Here is an 18,983-nt window from a genome sequence, read left to right as displayed (position 1 = left end):
AGATGAAAATCTTTAAAACTCTTACTCCAATACAAACATGATAAAAATAATAAACTGATAAAAAATTTGAATAAAAATAACGGTTATTTTACAGTAACATATTGTATTGGATTTAAACAAAACAAAAATTAACATTTAATTCATTTTAAACAATATAAATTTTTTATATCGTAACGCAATGAAAAAGTTACACGGATGTTAAAAATAAGATTGTACGGGCGATAAAAATATAAAATGTAATAAAAGAAATAATGTAGTCGAAAAATGTTATAAATTGACAAGGTTCGTCTAGCTTAAACCGAGGTGCAACGTGTCGACGGTCACGAGTTCCCTCTCGGTGCATCGATCACAAAACTAATAAGGATATATTCCACGTACATGCATAAGATGATCGAGATAAGACACAGATTAAGCTGTTGCTTATGTACGTATCAGAAAAAAAAAAGTGTTAATGAAAGTATCGTCATTAGATAAAACGAAATAGACACGTACACAACTACGGTGAATGTCGTTTTAATGAATTCGCAATACCGGATGGTACGGTCGTATTCTAGTAATTCGATGGTATTTTTTATGTACGGAATAATGATTGTCATGAAAACGAATGTTAAATGTTCGTTCACAATCAAGTTTGAAACGATACTCCGAACAGACGGTGTATCGTGTAAGCATACGTTGACACGGACATACACCGGCAATACGTTGTGACGTTTCTATTCGATGGCTTCGAATTGATCACACCTTTTTCTACCAGTTTCTATATAATATTAACGTATCTTTGGCTAAAATATATGCGAACGAGGACAGCATACACGTCGCGAGAGAGTCGGATCTCACGCGGTAACCGCGACATGACAATTCGCTCGAGCAACGCATGCAAGTTCTCCTCGTTTCATGTAGTTGGAAAATGGGCGATTCCATTGGCATTTTTGCAGTTTCTTGTCAAAGTGCGTACGTGAAATGAAATCATAGCCGGTGTTTGGAGGAAACAAAATGTTTTGATAAACGTGACCGTATGGATAGACATCGTAGGTTTTGTTTTCCCTTCGGTAGATTAACGAGTGAAAGGAAGAACTGACCTCGGCTGCTTTGAGGAGCTGTGCATAGTTGAACTCAGGACATGCCTTCTCGTTCGACTCTGGCAGGGTAAGTGTGAAGCGGAAGGAGGGCGCGAGCTGTTTGCCCTTTTCCCCTTTTTTCTCCTTCTTCGTGGCGTAGCCCAAGGACTCCGGAAACTCCAAGGTCTGCAAAGGTACCCGTTTAGCCTCTGACATTCCTACATTTGCACCGAACTCAACGCGGATCACGGAAACACTGCGAACACTGCGGCAACAACATGGTCCTTTCTCTTAAACACCGCACCGAGACCGCCACTCGCACGTCGCCATCTTCGGCTCGACTGTTTTTAGAGTGCGCTGTTGATGCCGCCGCCACACCATGAATTTAACGCATGCGTCTGACAATGCAAATAATCTTAAGCGACATTTCCATCAAAGGATTGCGATATTCTACATGAAAATCAGTTCAACTGTTTCAACAAATTATTGGAGATTATAAAAATAATAAATCCGTTTAACATTATGTTGCGCATCAACGTTACGATAATGACTCGTGAGTTTGATTGACATACAAACGGTTTTAATTCGTTCCTTAATAATACGTGGTAGTTCTTCTCTATTAATGAAGATGAAGGTATGGCGATTTAATTCGTGCATATCATTTATTATGAAATTTCGATAACAAATTTTGCAAAATGTTATCACGTCTGTACAGTCTATCTATATAACAAATATACGTCTATACAAATATAATAACCTATTTCATCTACAACGAACATTTCATTTCACAATTCATATTCCAATGCCTGCAATGGTAAAATCATGTCAATTATATAAGTCGTATAATGACCACGTAAAATAAGAATGGTCAAGTTATAAAAAATGTGTCGTCTATAAATAAAATGGGAAGCATTAAAAACAATGCTGAATATAATCTGTATCGCTTATTTAACAGGGAGTATCCGGATTATTTTCCAAATTTTCTTGCCCCTTTACAATTTTAATTGTTGAAAATTGCTGACCTAGAATCTTCATTATTTCACCATGTTTCGCGTTACGCTCTTTCTTTACAGAGTTATAGTTTTCTTTTATGTAAAGTGCGAACGCCGTAGGTTCTCTCTTCGGTGTCTGTACTTGGATAGTTCCAGACTTCGTTGTCTTATTTACTAATAACTCGAATTTTCCGTAGCAATGGCCACATCGTTTTCTTTCAATATCCAAAGATTTGGAATGTCTACCAATGCTGAAACAAAATTTAATATTATTTACGCAGAAATTTTTAATGATTTATTATTTATTATAATTAAATTATTATAAAGCACTTTACCTGTATCCACAACCTACACATTTATACGTAAATTTCGTCTTAATTTTGTAATCATGACACCTTCTTATTGGCGGTAGCTCAGGAAATGTTTTCATAGCTTTATTGGCCCTAAAATATGATTTATTAAATTAACTTTTAATAAATACAAAAGTAGTATATAAAGTTATTGCAATATACCATCCTGTCCAAAATGGACCATGTCCATCAGAAACATTATTTATTAACCATGCAGCTGCATGGCACATTTCATGAATTAAAGTATCTCTAAGTCTGTCTGGAGTGTCTAAAATCTATTTATGAAAATTTATTTAATTTATGTCTTACACATTATTTCTAAAAACTATATTATAAGCATACCTTTGTTGCTAAGACTATTCGTGAAGATTTTACAATACCACCAAGTGTTTTCACTGATTTCTTATTGTAGCAATAACCAGCAGTTCCTCTCATACGAATATTCCACTCTATTAACAGATCTTTAGGCAGTTCGTTATCAAATACCTTTTCATTGTATAGCTTATATAAGCTACTACATAAATCGTCTTTATTATTTTTAAAATTCAATCTATATTTCTTAGCATCTGGATGTGCACTATCAATGGGAACACTTTCAGACAAAGATGCCAAGAAGCTGTTAAATTTTTCATGTTTTCGATTGTTAGATTTACTTGGAGCATTTAATTTAAACGTTTGCCGCGGAGTTCTTATGGTATCTACAGAAACATATTCTTTATGATTAACATGTTATATACAGAGGCGTGCGAAAGTATCAAGCCAAGAGCAGTGCTCCTCATAAATTACAAATGATTTCCAATATAAATAAGAAATTTATAGCTTCTCACGGTAGAAGTTCTAGAAAAACTCAATTATTACCTTTTCTAACTATAGATTTTGGTGGTACATGATCACCAGGATCAAATTCACTGGTACCAGAATCATTGCTTTCATCATTACTAAATGACAATTTTCTTCTTCTTATGCCAGGTATTTGATTGTTCGTATTTTTATTATTTTCATCTTCACTGTCTGTGTCACATATTGCAATAACTCTAAAGAACAGATTGTAACGATTATTAAAAAGTCTTTTATGATTTTCATTATTTTAAACATATATTTATTACTTTTGTGTAATTGGTGGAATTTTTGGTTTTGACTGTGTGCTAGTTGTTGATGATCTTGGATTTGTCAATGCAGTGTAGTACAAACTTTCAAGCCCACTTTCTGATGATGATACATCATTAATAAAACTATCTCTTGGTTTAGTTTTTTTTCTAACACTTTTCTTTATTGATGGAGTTTGTAATTTCGGATTCTTTAAAGCTAAATAATATTTAAAAGAATTAGTGTCATCTTTTTAAAGTAAATATGTATAATAGTTCATAATGTAGTTACTTACATGTATTAGAATCATCATCTGAATCCGTTATATACAATCTTTCTTGTTTCTTGTTTACTTTTTTTCTGTAATGATGGACTTATTAATTGTAATTGTTAGATAAGTATTAATGTAATTATAATATAGTATTTATAATTTACCTTTCAGTCTGAACAGCCCTATTTTTTGTAGGAACCACTTGTTTACGTGGTTCAGATTGTGGAAACAATATATCAGCTTTGTCACGCCAAGATTTGCCATACAACTTCTCTAATATATCTAGACAATCCATAATATCTACTTTTTGTGGTGTATTTGTTCCTAGATTTTTTGTTGAAGTTGAAAGTGCACTATTGCTAGTGTGACTTTTTTTTGATGTGCAGAGTTCAGGAGCATTATTTTTTGATTGCTGGACATACTCATCTATTCTAGTTTGACGCGATATAACAGTGTGAGGCGTTTTATTATAATCTGAATCAGTAATTTCCTTTTCATCTACAGGTTGTTGACGTATTCTTCCCCTATTATTTGGAGTTTCATAATTCATCTCTAATCTTTCTAAGCTACTGTTTCCAGAACTTACATCATCTTTATTACTAGAAGGCACAACACTAAATGAACTATTACTTTGTGAGTCAGGTGAATTTGCCATAATCCATTGTGAAATCTGCTTCCTTTTTCGCTCTGATAGTTCATATTCATGGCATGTTGTGCCTGCTTCTTTTTCCACATTTAGTGTATCCAAAAATTTATTAACATGAGATTTATAATGATTTGTTACATTTACTTGAGAGTCAGAAATAACATCACTTTCAGAATCTACTTGAGTTTCGTCAATAACTATATTGTTTGTTCTTAAATAATTTTCAGGTGAAATAGCTGGGTGGATATTATCCTCATCTGTCTCTTTATCCTGTTCTGCATTATTTTGTTTCTGAAGTTTTGGTGACTCATATATTAGTTTTGTAGATTTTATATTTTTCATAATATTTTTAACATCTTTTCGTGAAAAGTTTTTCTTCAAACTATTGTCAGTCTTTTTAATAGGAGTCAAAGTTTTAGTTGATTGAACAGTGTTTTTAAAACTCTTAGAGCTAGTACTGCTATTACCAGAAGCATTATCCAATAATACATTTCTTTTATTTACAGTACTGTCAGATTGAATATTTACATTTGATATATTTCTAACATTATTTTTTATAGTTGAACTCATATAACTGTTACTAGTTTTGTCAGAATGTGTAATGTATTTTTTACTGTATTCACTACTATTAGTTGAAGATTCATCACTTGTATATAATACATTCTTTTTTTTTACAAGACCTTTTCTTTCTGGTAGGTGTTTAATAAAATCAAATTTCTTATGCTTCTTCCATGTTTCCAAGTATCTTTTTTCATTTTTACTATTTGTAGAATCACTGTCTGAAGAATCCAAAATATAAATCTCATTACTTCTTACAGGATATTTGTTTGATATTGACTTTGATTTTGAAGCATATTTAGAATTACTAGAAGTTGATTTAGAACTGGAGTCACTTATTATTATTATATCACCATCATCACTTGTATACAGAGTATTAGATATATTGGAATATGGTGATAATTTTAAACAAATGTTCTGTGAACTACCAGCAGATTCTTCCATACTTTTGTCACAATGAATTTCTATATTACAATGCTCAATAAATTTTTATCTTCTGCTTTGCATTCTATTAAACAAAATAATTAATTCTCTGTAAGGATTAATACAGCGTTACAAAAAAAAGATTTAGCGTTACGAAAAAATATATAAATTTACTTACTGTAATAATAAGCAATCTTAAAACAAGCAATTTTATACATACATCATGCCCGTAAATAAATGACAAAAATGTCATTAGTTATTAAAACAGTAGCGTTTTAAAAAAATATTTAGTGCATATTTTATTTTATTTTCACAATCTGTTTAAAATACACCTTTGTACACATGAAGGGCAAGAGTGTAAACAAAAGCAAACAATACAATTTGGAACAAACTTATCACATAGATTTAATGGGAATTAAAGAACAAGTATTTAAGTTTAAATACTGCAAAATGAAAAACCACATGTCAATACATTATTTTGCACAAATTATTGTACATTGATTTTCAAATCAAAAGTTATAAGGCTGTAACGGTTCGAACGTTCAGGCCGTTAAAGCTTTGCATGATTGCAACCAACTATTGGCAGACAAATAACTAGCATTTCATTCCTAACTTAATCAATAATATTAAAATGTCGATAAGTTACCACATATGGTAAGTTATTTACTGCAGATATAGTAGGAACCTTTACCCGGTGTCGAATGAAAAATCGATAGTATTTTTCAAAAGTTTTCTATAAAAATTTATCGACATAAAGACTGAAAACTTGATTGAAATATATCTCATTTAAAAAATAACTTAAAAAATCATGGAAATTTTAAAAACGAGCTAACAATTACTGCTGTCTGCTACAGCATATGTAAATATATTTTCGAACGCTTCAAGAGAAGAAACAGCAGACATATATCGAGGGAGAAAAACATGTTTTTCCAGAACCATTTACGAATCAACAACAATGCTTTCAATTGCAACAATCACCTAATTTCTCTTACTTTCTAAACTAAACCATATTAATAGTCAAACATGCAGTAAAACTTTCGAACAGAAATGGAAATGTATTAAACACTTCTAAGGATACCTCAAAAGCAACTAATAAGAAGCCATAACTTCTTCCAATGCGAAAATTAAATTTCCTCCGTCAATTTATCACATCTGACAATAACAGAAGACTCTTATAAAGTTGTAACAAGCGCGTGATCAATATCCATTTATGTAGGTGCAAAGATTTTGTCGAAGAAGTAGCTAGGTCAGGATATGACATTATCCAGTTCAGAAACTTAGTATTACCACCGCACGCGCAACGAATAAATATTACGTACTTAGTTCTACGATATGTATAAAGACCAAATAGATGTAGAACGTTTGATGAATACGTGAAAATGTTTCAAGAAGAAACATAATTCACGACAATTTCTAAAACAGATCCTTTCGATGAAGATAGAGTTCTCTAAAGAACTTGCAATTTATCATCGTAACATTAAAGTGAACGATTTGGTCAAGAAACGTCACTTCTTTGAGATTTGATTTAACGGCCTTAAATCACGCTACTAATGGTACACTTGCCACGATAAAAGACGTGATTACCCACGATAGAAATCTTGATGAAACTGGAACGACTGGTAGATATAGCAACACATCTTGATCATTTGAAACTTTTACCTAAGTCAGGGTCGCTCAGCCAACCGTTTCGAGAGCAAAAACGCTCTTTTTTGCTTCGAGTAGAACCGAGAGCCGAGGTTAGAGCAAACGACGTCGACAATTGTAAATGGAATGGGGAACAACGATAGTGGTGGGAGTATAAGCTCGTAGGTAGACATTTGTTGGTATGTCATGAAGTGTTTCGTAGCATGGGTTATTTCTTTCGACACGTGCCTATCTTCGAAGCATAGTTCTCACTCTTAGGCCGGGCAATCACTACTACGTTCATACAATGCCTCGCCACAGAATCGTTGTTCAAGTAGGCGTAGTCTACTGCTACAATGTCGCTCCATGCTCCCGTTTGTCTGACAACTTCACATTAGAGCAATTTCCTGAACGATCCTAACCTAAATAATTCGACTCGATTGATCATTTTTCATTATAGCTGCTGATGCTTGAAATTAGCGCAAAATCGTTAATCCTAATAAAGATCGATCTCGAACATGTTGTTAAAACGAAACTAAATTAGGTAGTTGCCTAAGTTCGAAAGCATCGCCTTTAAACTTAAGATATCGCGAACCTCGTTACAAGACATCTTGGAAGTTTCGACAATTTAGTGTGTGGAACAATATACATAGTTACTCAATCTCAAAGAGAATTCGTCGGGGGAATAAGGAAAGATCGATACTTCTAATAACTATTAATAAGTAATGAAGAAAGCTCGTTAAACTTGATTTTCATCAACAGCTAATATAATTGCTCTGACGACAAGTCCGTAACGAGAGAGAGAGAGAGGTTGTTTATCGACTTCATTCAACAAAGGGTGTAAACGATTGGAAATTAAGAATGAATAGATTTTCCATACTTTTAAAACGAGTATTTTCTTTCTCTTTCGTTTGCCAATAGTCAATTACAGAAGATTGATCTCGACGTTGTATATTTATACCCGGAGCATGTCAAATATTTTCCGAAGATTTTCATCAAGATGAAACTTTCTCTTGCCATTCCATTATAAGACTCGCTGATCCTGGAAAGGTTAACAACAAAGTTGCAAGAGCTTCGCACTGAACAGCCTTCCTGATCGTATATTCTCCATCGAGAACGCTGTAACGAGAAACTACCGATGAAAATTTCTCCGTTTCTCTCGTTTTATCTTCTTCCCTGAGTTCGTTCGAGAAGATTTTCCATGTTCGCCATGTTTGAAAATTTTTTAAGGGAGCGCAGTATCATAAGAAACAAACATAATCAGATTCTCGATATAGAGCTTAGAATAAACAGACATTTTCCATCAATTTACGAAACTCCTCGAATAAGGAGCACCACCGTTATATCTCTCGTGCAATAATATAAAGCGGAATTACATGGAAATGCAGGAGGGATTTGAATCGAGAGGGATTCGAAACTATTAGTCGTAATATAAAGCGACATTTAATATGGTAATATACCTGTTACAATTTAATGAATTATGTTTGCACGTTTAATAAATTCATAGTCCAATGCACCCGATAACGTTGCGTTTCATCGTTCGAGATAGAATTTATCCCTTGTGGATATCGTTGATACGTGATAGCGCAAAAATTCAACAAAATAATTACAGTGTCACCGAAATCACACCGATATCGTGTTAAATAAATCCACAGAGTTCCCCTCCTATTGTCAGAGAACAACGATTCTCCAAATGGTTACTTGTGCTGAAAATTCAATTTTAATAAAAAAAATTTCAATCATCATGCTGTAAATATTGTAGGGAATAGATTCTGCGGAAGGGAGCTCAAACTACCTCGATCATATCACAAATTTCACCGCGGGAAATTCGAGCATAGAAGAGTATCCTCGATCGATTTCTGGCAAACGCGTAATATCGAGTTTTCCGTCGGGTCTCAAGCGGCCCAGAAACTTCCAGACACGTTAACAAGATAAGTCAGGGATTAGAGGCCAGTTTCGCTTTTAAGGGAAAACCAGTATCTTAACGGTTTACAGTGTACATCACTATCACGATAATACGTGAAATTGTTAAGCTTCGTCGCTCACAAAAATATCATACATTTTTTTCCCGATAGGTTAGGTTGGCGAAAGAAATACAGCGAGGTGATAAATTAAAGCATCAGGTGGCGACACAATTTGATCTAGCCTCGGCTAAGATCGCATACGGCATTGTGTTTTAGGGTTGGTGCAATAAAGGAAAAGACAACCGATAACTAACGATATTCATTAGCATTTTTAATATTTAAAGTTTTTTTCTTTATTCCAACGTATATACTTGGCAGAGCTGGAAAGAATGCTAGCAGAAGGAATGCGGATCTGAGTAATAGGATCACAATCATAAAAACAGGGCACTCGGATTTTTGTTATTGGTCGAAACGATCACGTTTCAAATGGGATAATATAGCGTGACGAAGAGAGCGCATAGAATACATCGAGACCAAGTGGAATAGTCTTCTTGTATTTCTCTCAATTCCTTTGTTGAAAGCACTCGAAACATGGTTAGGTTCTTGACCGATTTTACGAGCTCGCTATATTTCTTCCACCGGTTATACCTTTCTTTCACGATCCGATGATCAGATGTTTGTCTCGTTCGACGATGTGTCCTCCTTGTCGGACACTTGGTACCTAAGGCGTCCATTTTTCGCGTGTACGAGGAACGACGATTTCTTTAGCTCCTGTAAAAACGGCTCTACCACGATTTCGTCTACATTTTTATCCATCGAATTGTCCGTAGAAGCGTCACATGGTTTTTCTCTCTCGTCTCCGTCGTCTGGTTGTAATTGAGCTGCTGCACGTGAATCGTGTTCCTCGCGGCGCGCGGCGCTGTACCTGTGTCGGTGAAAAAAGAAAACAACGAATTGCATCGGTATAATTGCTACCTATGCTAACATCGACAGGTTAGAATTTTTGAGAATAAAGTGATATTGATAAATTAATAAAGCAGTCAAATCAGGATTTCGAAGGATGTTTTTGACTAAAGGCACATCAATTTTAGCTCACTTCATGCTGCGCTGATAATTTACGCCTCTGGCGCGGAACACCTGAGATCCTCTGCTAGGCCCAGCAACACACACCGTACTAGAACCTCTCACGCTGCTCAAGCCAACTCTGCTAATAGATCGATTGCTAGGAGAGCATCGACACATCTCCTTGAAAGCGTTCCGATATTTTTCGCTCATCACATTATACAGGATAGGATTGATGGTGGTGCTGAAGTAGTAAAAGCAACCGGTGAGAGCAAACAGCCATTCTTGGTTTATGTCTTCGGGTATTGGGACCTCGTACACCGATAACAAACGTTGAACGTGAAACGGCGCCCAACAGATAAAAAATGTGATCACCACAGCACCTGTAAAACCATAATCGCAGCGATTTCTTTTCACGTTACCTTTATACTGTCATCCGTCACGCGTGACGACCACGTTCCTAACCTATTTCATGCGACTATGTTTTTTCTCTTTTTAAAATTATAGCTTTAAATTGAATAAACAACGTGTTGAATTTTATGTGCCACTTTTGCATAAGCAAACATTGGCTCGACTACGCGTACGGAATTTATAGTTTGCGACAGACGAATTGGTAACGAATTGAATAATCGACTACGCGTGTAGAATTCATATTTTTCGACGGACGAATTGTATAACGAATGGAATAATCGACGATTTCAATTTTTTTAGGAAGATTGTATTCGGTTGTCACGTATTATCGACATGGTGGAAAATTGTCCTCGCAGCGTGATGGCCTCTCGTAGACAAGGATCTTTCACATCCACGTCCAAACGTTCGCTTTCTCGTCAATTTCTGAACACGTTCCCTGATAATACACCGTATATAATACGGATAAACGCCTGTCGTCGGCTAAATCAGTTCACTTTCCCGTACTTAGGAGGAAAACCAGATTTGGCCCTCAATGATTTCAATGAAATTTGACGGGGTAACAGGTTTATTTAATAGCTAGTAATCAGCTAGTTGTGAGAAAAGTAGCTACAGTTGAATGTAGCGTTCCACTATCGGAATATATCGAACTATGTAATTTTTCCAAACTTTACATCTATTCCAGTCCTTATTTAGCTTCTTGTGACGCTAATTTTAAAGACTTCATCCTGTAAAAAGGCTCATTTTGTAGGTAGAATTTCAAGGAATGTGAGCATATCTTTTTAAAAAATTTGAAAACCTCAGAGAAATTTTACAAGCTAAAAATTTATTTTTAATTTTCAGTATTGTAAAATCAATGTTTCAAATAACAAAAATATTATTACAATACGGTTATCTTTCTAGATTGAAACAAAAAAGATGAGCTCAATTGGACCGATAATTTCAGAGATAAAAATTGATAAGCACAGCCCCTTTTCATAAAAATGGGCAAAAATTGCTAAATTCAAAGGTCCGCATTTTTTGAAGAAATTCGAAGCCAGCTAAATGATGACTTAACCAAAATACTTAACTTAGAACAAAATCCCTGATGTCGACGTCAAAAAGTGATCGATTAGGCGTGAAACGACCCATACGGTATTTTACATTTTCCGATTAAGATTGAATCAAAGCTAAGGCATACTTCGTACGGCCTTATCTTCTCGGATTTTTCACCAATATGACTAGTTTGTTTTATTCCGCAGGATTGTGAATATTTCGCCCACGTCTATTGATTCGACGCGAACCAGGCCCTTTTTCCGCGGCGAGGAAAAGAAGTAGTTTCAGAAGAGAAGGAGAAAGCACGCAAAATGTACGACAGCGTAGAAAGAGATATCGAACAGAGTGTATTTGCGTGGAGAAAACTCACAGTAATGTACTACTGTTGATAGGAATTTTAATAAATATTTCGTTAGAAAAAATACACTCTCCGAGATCTCGATCACGGATCCATCGATAATCTCACAATTCTAATATACAAAGATCGCGCTTCGTCTTTGACGTTAGCTCTTGTAATGCGCCATTTCTTTTTTTTTTTAATTTATTTTTGCCTTAGTAAGAATTGTGCCTGTTTGCTCCAGGCCAATTTACCAATATAACTCTATTTATATTAATGTTTGTTAATTGCATAAGTGATAGCAGAATAAAAATCTTCAAAAAATTTCTAACGTAGAGGACGATCCTGTATTAGTAGTAAAAACAGATTAGAAGTTAACATAAGCGTAAACATTAATAATATGAGCTGGAGAATAGAGTAGGAATGCAATAAGGTTACCATTTAAAAGAATATGTAGGTTTTTTGACTGATAAACAGGAGGTCAGTCTCTTCTAACGCACCGTTTCTTAATTTAGTCTTTCATATTTCCTTACACACAGTCACTCTCGATCACAGATTCGTACACGCATTCACACACTCTCGCCACGTGTCGATTTTTGGTCAAAGTATTATCTCGCCCTATATATTCAGTCTCATCTCGCATGCATTCTCCATTCGAACAAACTGTCACTCGATCCAAACACGTTCATCTCTCACCCTACATTACGACCTCGCTATATTCCTTCCACTGACTATACGTTTTATTGCAGATACGGATTCATCACCTCGCCAACTTTCGTTGAAATCGCGGAGGACCATAAGTTGAAGCTTCCCTCGTTAGAGCATTACGGTGCTGATTAATATATTTGCAAGGAATACGTTGTGAAATTTAGTTGGGAACAAAGGACACGCAGTGAGATTTATTTTAAAGTTGAACATTTACTCAGCATCCGTGTGATGGTTTTCCGTGACTGAGCCTGCCTGGTCTCGCCGTGTACAGATCCCTCGACGTTCTGCGAGAGGCTGCCGCTTTGTATTCTCAATCCTATACGTACATAAAGGACCGCGATAAACACCATCGGTATGAAGAAGAAGAGAATACAGCTGAGCTGACAGAGAGGAAAGTCAGGCATGCTTTTGAATTCCATCGTGCATATCGCGGACTCCTCTAAGTATCGTGTCGAGTCTGAAAATAAAGGAGAAAGCGAGACAAACTGTTTTAACGAGGAAGAAGAAGCAATTGTTTAACCTGTTAACCGAGAGTTCGCTTCTCGAACAGATATTGAATCTCTCTAGTTTATAATTAAAAATCGATACAAATTGTCGATGTAAATTGTAATTATTTCATTTTTCTTATTGCAAATATGAATACGACGTATTTTATATTTAACACGGGCAGAATTTCCTTCGATAAGTAAACTATCGTGTTCTAAATATCGACGAATCAACGACGAGTTAACTCGTCTTCTCTAGTTAAAAGGTTAAATGAAAAATAGAGAAGAGGCAAAACGTAGTGTAATGATCTAGCGTGTTATAAAACTAGCGAAAACTTAAGTGTCTCCACGCGTTCAAAGTGAACACGATAAGTTCAGGAATGGTAATTTCCTGTTTCACGTTTGTTCAATCCCGAATTTTCCAAGCTAACGTCGACGCATTATCGATTCAATTTACCCAATGATAAACGTTTCAACATTTGAGCCTAATACGATTCGTGTCAACTTAATACGTACACTGGGAAAATTGATATAATACGACGCGTAATTCGAATGCAAAGATCGATACGCATTAGCTGTAAAATCCAGTTTAACTCCTGGTGTTAATTGTTTAACTTTTAATGGGATATGTAACTTTTCCAGCCCTGCACGGGTACACTACGAGCCGTCATAGTGAACTTTCATTGCGTAAGAGTCACAGACAAGGGTTGATTCTCTTTAATTATCTTCCGGGATAAATTGAAAAATCAAATTATGCAGGGATTGCGCAAAAGTTTTTCACAGGACACTCACTTTTTGGATCTACAACATAATTGATATTGATGTACACGGCAAAGGGCACAGCAAACATGAAAGCAATCAGCCATGAAACACATATGAACCATATAGAACGCTTCAGACCACTCCCGTAGTGACGAAGCGGATGATAGATCGCCATATATCTTTCTATCGAGAACGCCAGTATAGTTAGTACCGATACGTAAGAGGACCTTTAAAAAAAGGGAAATTGATTGATGTGATTCGTACGAAGTTACAATTATTTTTCTACTATCTGTAGAGGAGAAGGTCTAAATATGGGCTAGTTGAAGTATTGAATTTTTTTAGTGCTTAATTCTGTTGAAAGTAGGACGAAACTACGAGTTATGAAGAAAATAAGTGTTGCGGAGGAGATAGTGACCTGCGTTTATTTTGTTTACGTGTTCTGTTGCAAAACGTGTCATTTCTTTTATTTCGCTATTTCAAAAGATTTTTTAGGTAAGTTCGTTTTATTGTTTCAGCGATAATCTATTAAACTAAGAGTTAATTGACTAAGAGTATTACATTGCTGACATTGTAAGCTTCTTTTTAATTTCAGTTTTGTAGGTCTAAATGTACATACATATATTACAGTGTTGTATCTTAAAACTCATCCACAGGTTTGACAATAAATCCTGAAATAAAAATGGTAGCCCATATTTAGACCTTCTCCTCTACTATTAGATTGATCCATGAGTTCCTGCAGTTTTCATTTCGTATTGAATGAAATTGCGATATGCGTCATTCGATGGATTCTCTTTTCTTCTTTTATATTAATGTCAATTATTTCGTTCTACGCTAATGATAATGCGTACCGCGCGTGGCAGACGGTAGATATTCAACCACAGTCGCAAAATCTTTCGTTCTCCTCGCACCTTTTTAAAATTGCTCCAAATAAATTAAGTTGCAAGTGCTCCAAAACGTTTCAACAGCACAATGCGAACATATTTTCAAAGTGTCTATAGGCGTCAATAGCAGCGAAAGGGTTGAAAATGGAATGTCAGGAAATGTGGAAAATATGAAGTGTCAGGTGAAGAAATATGAAGATCTCCCGCATATTTGACTAAAAATTTGACAAAATCTCTCTGGAAAACCTTTTACAGAAACTCCTCCAGCATCCACTCTACTCACTGGACCTCACCCCGACGGACTACCATCATTTCGCTCTCTCAAAATTCCCTCATAACAACGTAGAACTGTGAACATGACTGGAATTTTGATTCTCATTTTTTTTTTTCAAGCTACGAAACAGAAGTTGCAAAAAGAACACTGAAATATTAACATTGGTAAACACCGCAGGAATTTATGGAACAACCTAATGTAATTCTCGTATTAATACGCATTCGTTTATCCTATGTTACGTCGACTCACGTTTCAGAGAAGTACGCTCTTACTTTGCATATAGCCAAACCCCATATCCAAGGATACGGTTGCCAAAATACGCTCAATTCGAAGGGTAAACCTGGAAAAACAATTAGAACACTGTCGTCGTCTCTGTAAACTGTGTCACCGTTCTTCTCTTCATTTGCTCTGTCTTTACTTCCGCGTCGACGCTACATCTCGCTAAGACAAAACTGTTTCAACAGTATCAATCGCGTCGATTGAAGTAAATATCGTTTCTATTGGAATTTATTCGTTCAATTTCCTTTCGCTTTCCGATCGAGCTATTCAGAAATAATCGCGACTTGTGTAACACGGACGAAGACCAGAAAATGTATGCCTGAGTGGTTGACTCAATAATGCAAACCGTAGAAGGTGGAAGGAAACGTGGGGTAATTGCGACGTGATACATTTTTCAAACGCAACTGACGGTCTTTCACATTTTTTCTCTTTTCTTTTTTTTCAGATTCCATCTTATATATCGAGCTACTTTCGTATCCCGTCGAGAAGTGCTGTTACCGATAAAATTCGAATTAAATTGCCACGTCGGTTGAACGAAAATTAATAGGTGGTTGTAAAGAACGAGAAGAGAGAAGAAAGAAAAAAGAAAAAAGAAGATGTTACAAAATAACAAGCTCGATATACAAAGAGTAGAATCAGCTGGATGGAAATGAACCGCGAGGCTGCTTACGATGCAAACAAATCCCATTCAACCGAATCACGGATCCACCACCTGATACAAATGAAATCGTAACGAGTAACGCGAAACCCTTCGTTACTCCGTAGGAAGATCGGAGGGAGAGCCCATTAGCGAACAATTAACGTTTGATACGTGACGACCCTGCAAATATTAGCTCGCCGACCGATAACTCTGCATAAAGTATCGAAATTAAACGGATTTATCAATCGATCGGGAGTCCCCGTGTCCACAAAACGGTATATTCATAAACCCCGTAGATCGGGGAACAATTGGTAACGAACGCTTTGAACGTAAATCGAAATTTCACCGCGATATTTTCGTTATTTCCGTTTTCTTATCGCAGCCATAATTTCGGCTGCGTGACGGTGCACAACTGAACATTATCGATACCATGTGAAATTATTACAGTCTTGCCAGTTCCAAATAACACACACGCGTTTCTCTCTCTCTCTCTCTCTCTCTCTCTCGTGTACCGTGCAAATATAGAAATTGAAAACTCGCGAGCGTTATATCCGTTATGAAGTTTCGAATTTGTTTTTCGCTTAATTTTCGTTTATTTCACTAATGAGACAACTTTGGCACAAATTACCCACGTATTCCTCTCTCTCTCTCTCTCTCGTGTGTGTGTGTGTACCGTGCAAATATAGAAATTGAAAACTCGCGAGCGTTATATCCGTTATGAAGTTTCGAATTTGTTTTTCGCTTAATTTTCGTTTATTTCACTAATGAGACAACTTTGGCACAAATTACCCACGTATTCCTTCGTTTTGTTTATCGCAGAATTATCGTGAAAGGTGGAGAACTGTTTTAGTCTTTTAACGTTATGAAATTTCGAATTTGTTTTTCGCTTAATTTTCGTTTATTTCACTAACGAGGCAACTTTGCCATAAATTACCCGTGAATTTCTTCATTTATTTGTCGTAAAATTATCGTCAAAGGTGGAGAAATTTTTTAATATTTTAACATTACGAAGTTTCAAATTTTCCTTTATTTTACTAATGAAACAACATTGCCACAAATTACCCGTGAATTCTTTCATTTTCAAATTTACCGTTTCCTTATCAAATTTTTCCAACTTTCAGCGTCAAGACAGAGTTCGAAAGTTTCGTTTACAAAATTTCCATCCACTTCGCACAACAGACAGACTAAAATCTAACGAAACAACATTGAAGAACTTACCCAGTACCAAAAACAGCAAATCGGACAAGGCCAGATTAAACAAGTAGCAATTCGTCCCAGTATGCATAATAGGATTCTTCCAGATGACGATGCAAGTGATGATATTACCAACGCAGCCAGTTACAAAGATCACAAGATACGCGAGTGTAACAGGAATAAGGAGCGTCAAAGGATAATACTTAGGACCGCGTATACTCTCCACATATCTCGATAAATCCTCGATGATCCCGTAATACGAATACTCATCCGACACATTCATCATTCGTGAAAGAAACACCTCTTCACTGTACATTCTATTCTACTAAATCACACGATAAACATCGATTCTCACTTGCGGGACGACGTACATTTTTCTTTTCTTCTTTCCATAGATCACCTCGTCAAACAAAATCCTATCTCTCCATCTGATATTCTACGGTAACATCTATACTATTACAACAAAATAATCCCCATTAGAATTCGTCAATCAACCGAATTATTCATCTGTTGTAGATCCCTCGATCATCGATCATCGACGAAAAATTCAAAATCGACGTTGGAAGAAGAACAAGAAAAAACTGTCACGTATTCATCTGAAACGTGAAGTTGTGTCACTGGATAACAGCGATAGGAATACCGGTGCCCCCGGTACGCGGGGTACGAACTTAAAAGCGCACTGGTTCGTGGACAAGTGACTTCTCCCGAGTTGCTCACCTTAGCACCACGCGCCCATCTACCACGCACCCAACCCTCCGCTGTTCACCCCGACGCCTCGTAACGCGACCAATAAAATCGTCCGTACCCCTGAGCGAACAGGACGGTTGGAAATATTTAACGACGATTTCATCGTTCCCTGATTACCGAGGGAGAGACCCTTTGTCGAGCCAGCAGATAAGACGCGTTATTCACCGATTGCGAACGGTTGCCGCCGTGAGATGAGAATCGCGACACAGTTTCTCTCTCTGTGTGTATTTTGCGCGGCGAACTAGATAGCGTGATATGAAACGAGATTTTAACCTCGTGACAAATTGAACTTCCACCAACAGTATGGTAAACCGTGATGGAGCTTTCATTTGGACTTAATGCGAAAACTTGGACTCCTCTCTCTGTCTCTTCGAAAGTTCAACTGTATTTGTTGCGTCCTCCTACTCTTCTTCTTCTTCTTCGTTCTCGAGGTAAATTATTGTTGCTGGAAGATTTAACGGGCTCGATCATTTAACGTCTGAAGTTTAAGCGAGTAAGAAAGATAGTTTTGGCGACTTTGTTTTGAGAAGATTGCGCGAAAATTTCGTAACATCCGATATTGTTCCAAAGGGAGGATTCAACTAATGGCCACTTCTGCGTGACCTCGTTAAAAGCTGAAGCAACGTCGTTATTAAAACCTTGTGCTTAGCTGCTACGGGCGCTCTTAAATCATGCTAAAACACGTTATTAACGGCGACCGTAAGTGGGAAACAATATAGGGGGACTTTTTCGGTGTACGTTTCTATTGGGATCGGTGAGGTTGCGTTTCTTCTCGATGCTTGAGAGAGAGAGAGAGAGAGAGAGAGAGAGAGAGAGAGAGAGAGAGATACATTATAAGAAAACTTAATCGAATTAGAATTTTTAAGCAGTTAAGAGTAAAAACTGTAATTGATATTGTGTACTGTGTCCGTTTCATCTAGAAACGTGTAAATATCTGGAAAAGTATGAGCGATGCGGAAAAATATTTCAAACATATTTATATTCAAATTTACTTCAAAGATATTTACTTTATCTATATTGCAATTTTTTATGTTTTACATGTATAGCAATCTCGAGAAGTTCTGCAAAAGTGACGTTTGCATTTTTAAATGAGAACTCTACTTTTTAATTGCATATTCTTGTAATATGCGTTGAAACGTTTTCAAAACACTGTGACGTTTTAGTTCGCGCGTAAATCAGTTTGCTAATATTAATTTGGCGGATAACTGTGCAATCGAGAGTTCATCAATCGAAACGCGACCCGCACGACACAATAGCTCT

At 36.2% G+C, this 18,983-nt stretch overlaps 3 protein-coding genes across 3 annotated transcripts in view; all 3 read right to left on the bottom strand.

Annotated features, from left to right (window-relative positions):
- The window catches only part of LOC108579001 (yemanuclein-alpha), a 6,669-nt gene extending 5,326 nt beyond the window's left edge, over nucleotides 1–1,343 (bottom strand). Inside the window, 1 exon segment of the mRNA XM_017942426.1 lies at nucleotides 1,080–1,343. Coding sequence (XP_017797915.1) covers nucleotides 1,080–1,274 — 195 coding nt within the window. The 5' untranslated portion in view covers nucleotides 1,275–1,343.
- Nucleotides 1,344–1,950: 607 nt separating this feature from the next.
- LOC108579002 (acidic repeat-containing protein) lies at nucleotides 1,951–5,444 on the bottom strand (the record flags this gene model as incomplete). Its single annotated transcript, XM_017942427.1, has 8 exons — nucleotides 1,951–2,301; nucleotides 2,386–2,493; nucleotides 2,563–2,675; nucleotides 2,743–3,098; nucleotides 3,259–3,434; nucleotides 3,507–3,705; nucleotides 3,782–3,846; nucleotides 3,922–5,444. Coding segments are annotated over 8 exons (2,835 nt in total), but the record flags the coding sequence as incomplete, so codon positions are not given.
- Nucleotides 5,445–9,580: 4,136 nt separating this feature from the next.
- On the bottom strand, nucleotides 9,581–17,259 carry LOC108579004 (neuropeptides capa receptor-like). Its single transcript, XM_017942432.1, has 6 exons — nucleotides 17,001–17,259; nucleotides 15,113–15,203; nucleotides 13,739–13,935; nucleotides 12,676–12,918; nucleotides 10,008–10,356; nucleotides 9,581–9,836 (listed from the first exon to the last, which is right to left on the bottom strand). Exons 1-6 carry the CDS (start codon nucleotides 17,257–17,259, stop codon nucleotides 9,581–9,583), a joined length of 1,395 nt encoding a protein of 464 aa, XP_017797921.1.
- Between the last annotated feature and the right edge of the window lie 1,724 nt (nucleotides 17,260–18,983).

Source organism: Habropoda laboriosa, unplaced genomic scaffold (assembly GCF_001263275.1).
Source record: "Habropoda laboriosa isolate 0110345459 unplaced genomic scaffold, ASM126327v1 scaffold83, whole genome shotgun sequence".
NCBI lineage: Eukaryota > Metazoa > Arthropoda > Insecta > Hymenoptera > Apidae > Habropoda > Habropoda laboriosa.
Note: the sequence above shows the minus strand (reverse complement) of the source record. Positions and strands in the feature narration are given on the sequence as shown.

Excerpts from the sequence above, each read along its gene's own strand:
- LOC108579004 (XM_017942432.1), bottom strand. The coding sequence starts at position 17,259 with ATGAATGTGTCGGATGAGTATTCGTATTACGGGATCATCGAGGATTTA. Across the intron at positions 15,204-17,000 it reads TTTGCTGTTTTTGGTACTGG|GTTTACCCTTCGAATTGAGC; the intron begins GTAAGTTCTTCA and ends TTGTTTTTCCAG. Across the intron at positions 13,936-15,112 it reads AGAGCGTACTTCTCTGAAAC|GTCCTCTTACGTATCGGTAC; the intron begins GTGAGTCGACGT and ends CTTTTTTTAAAG.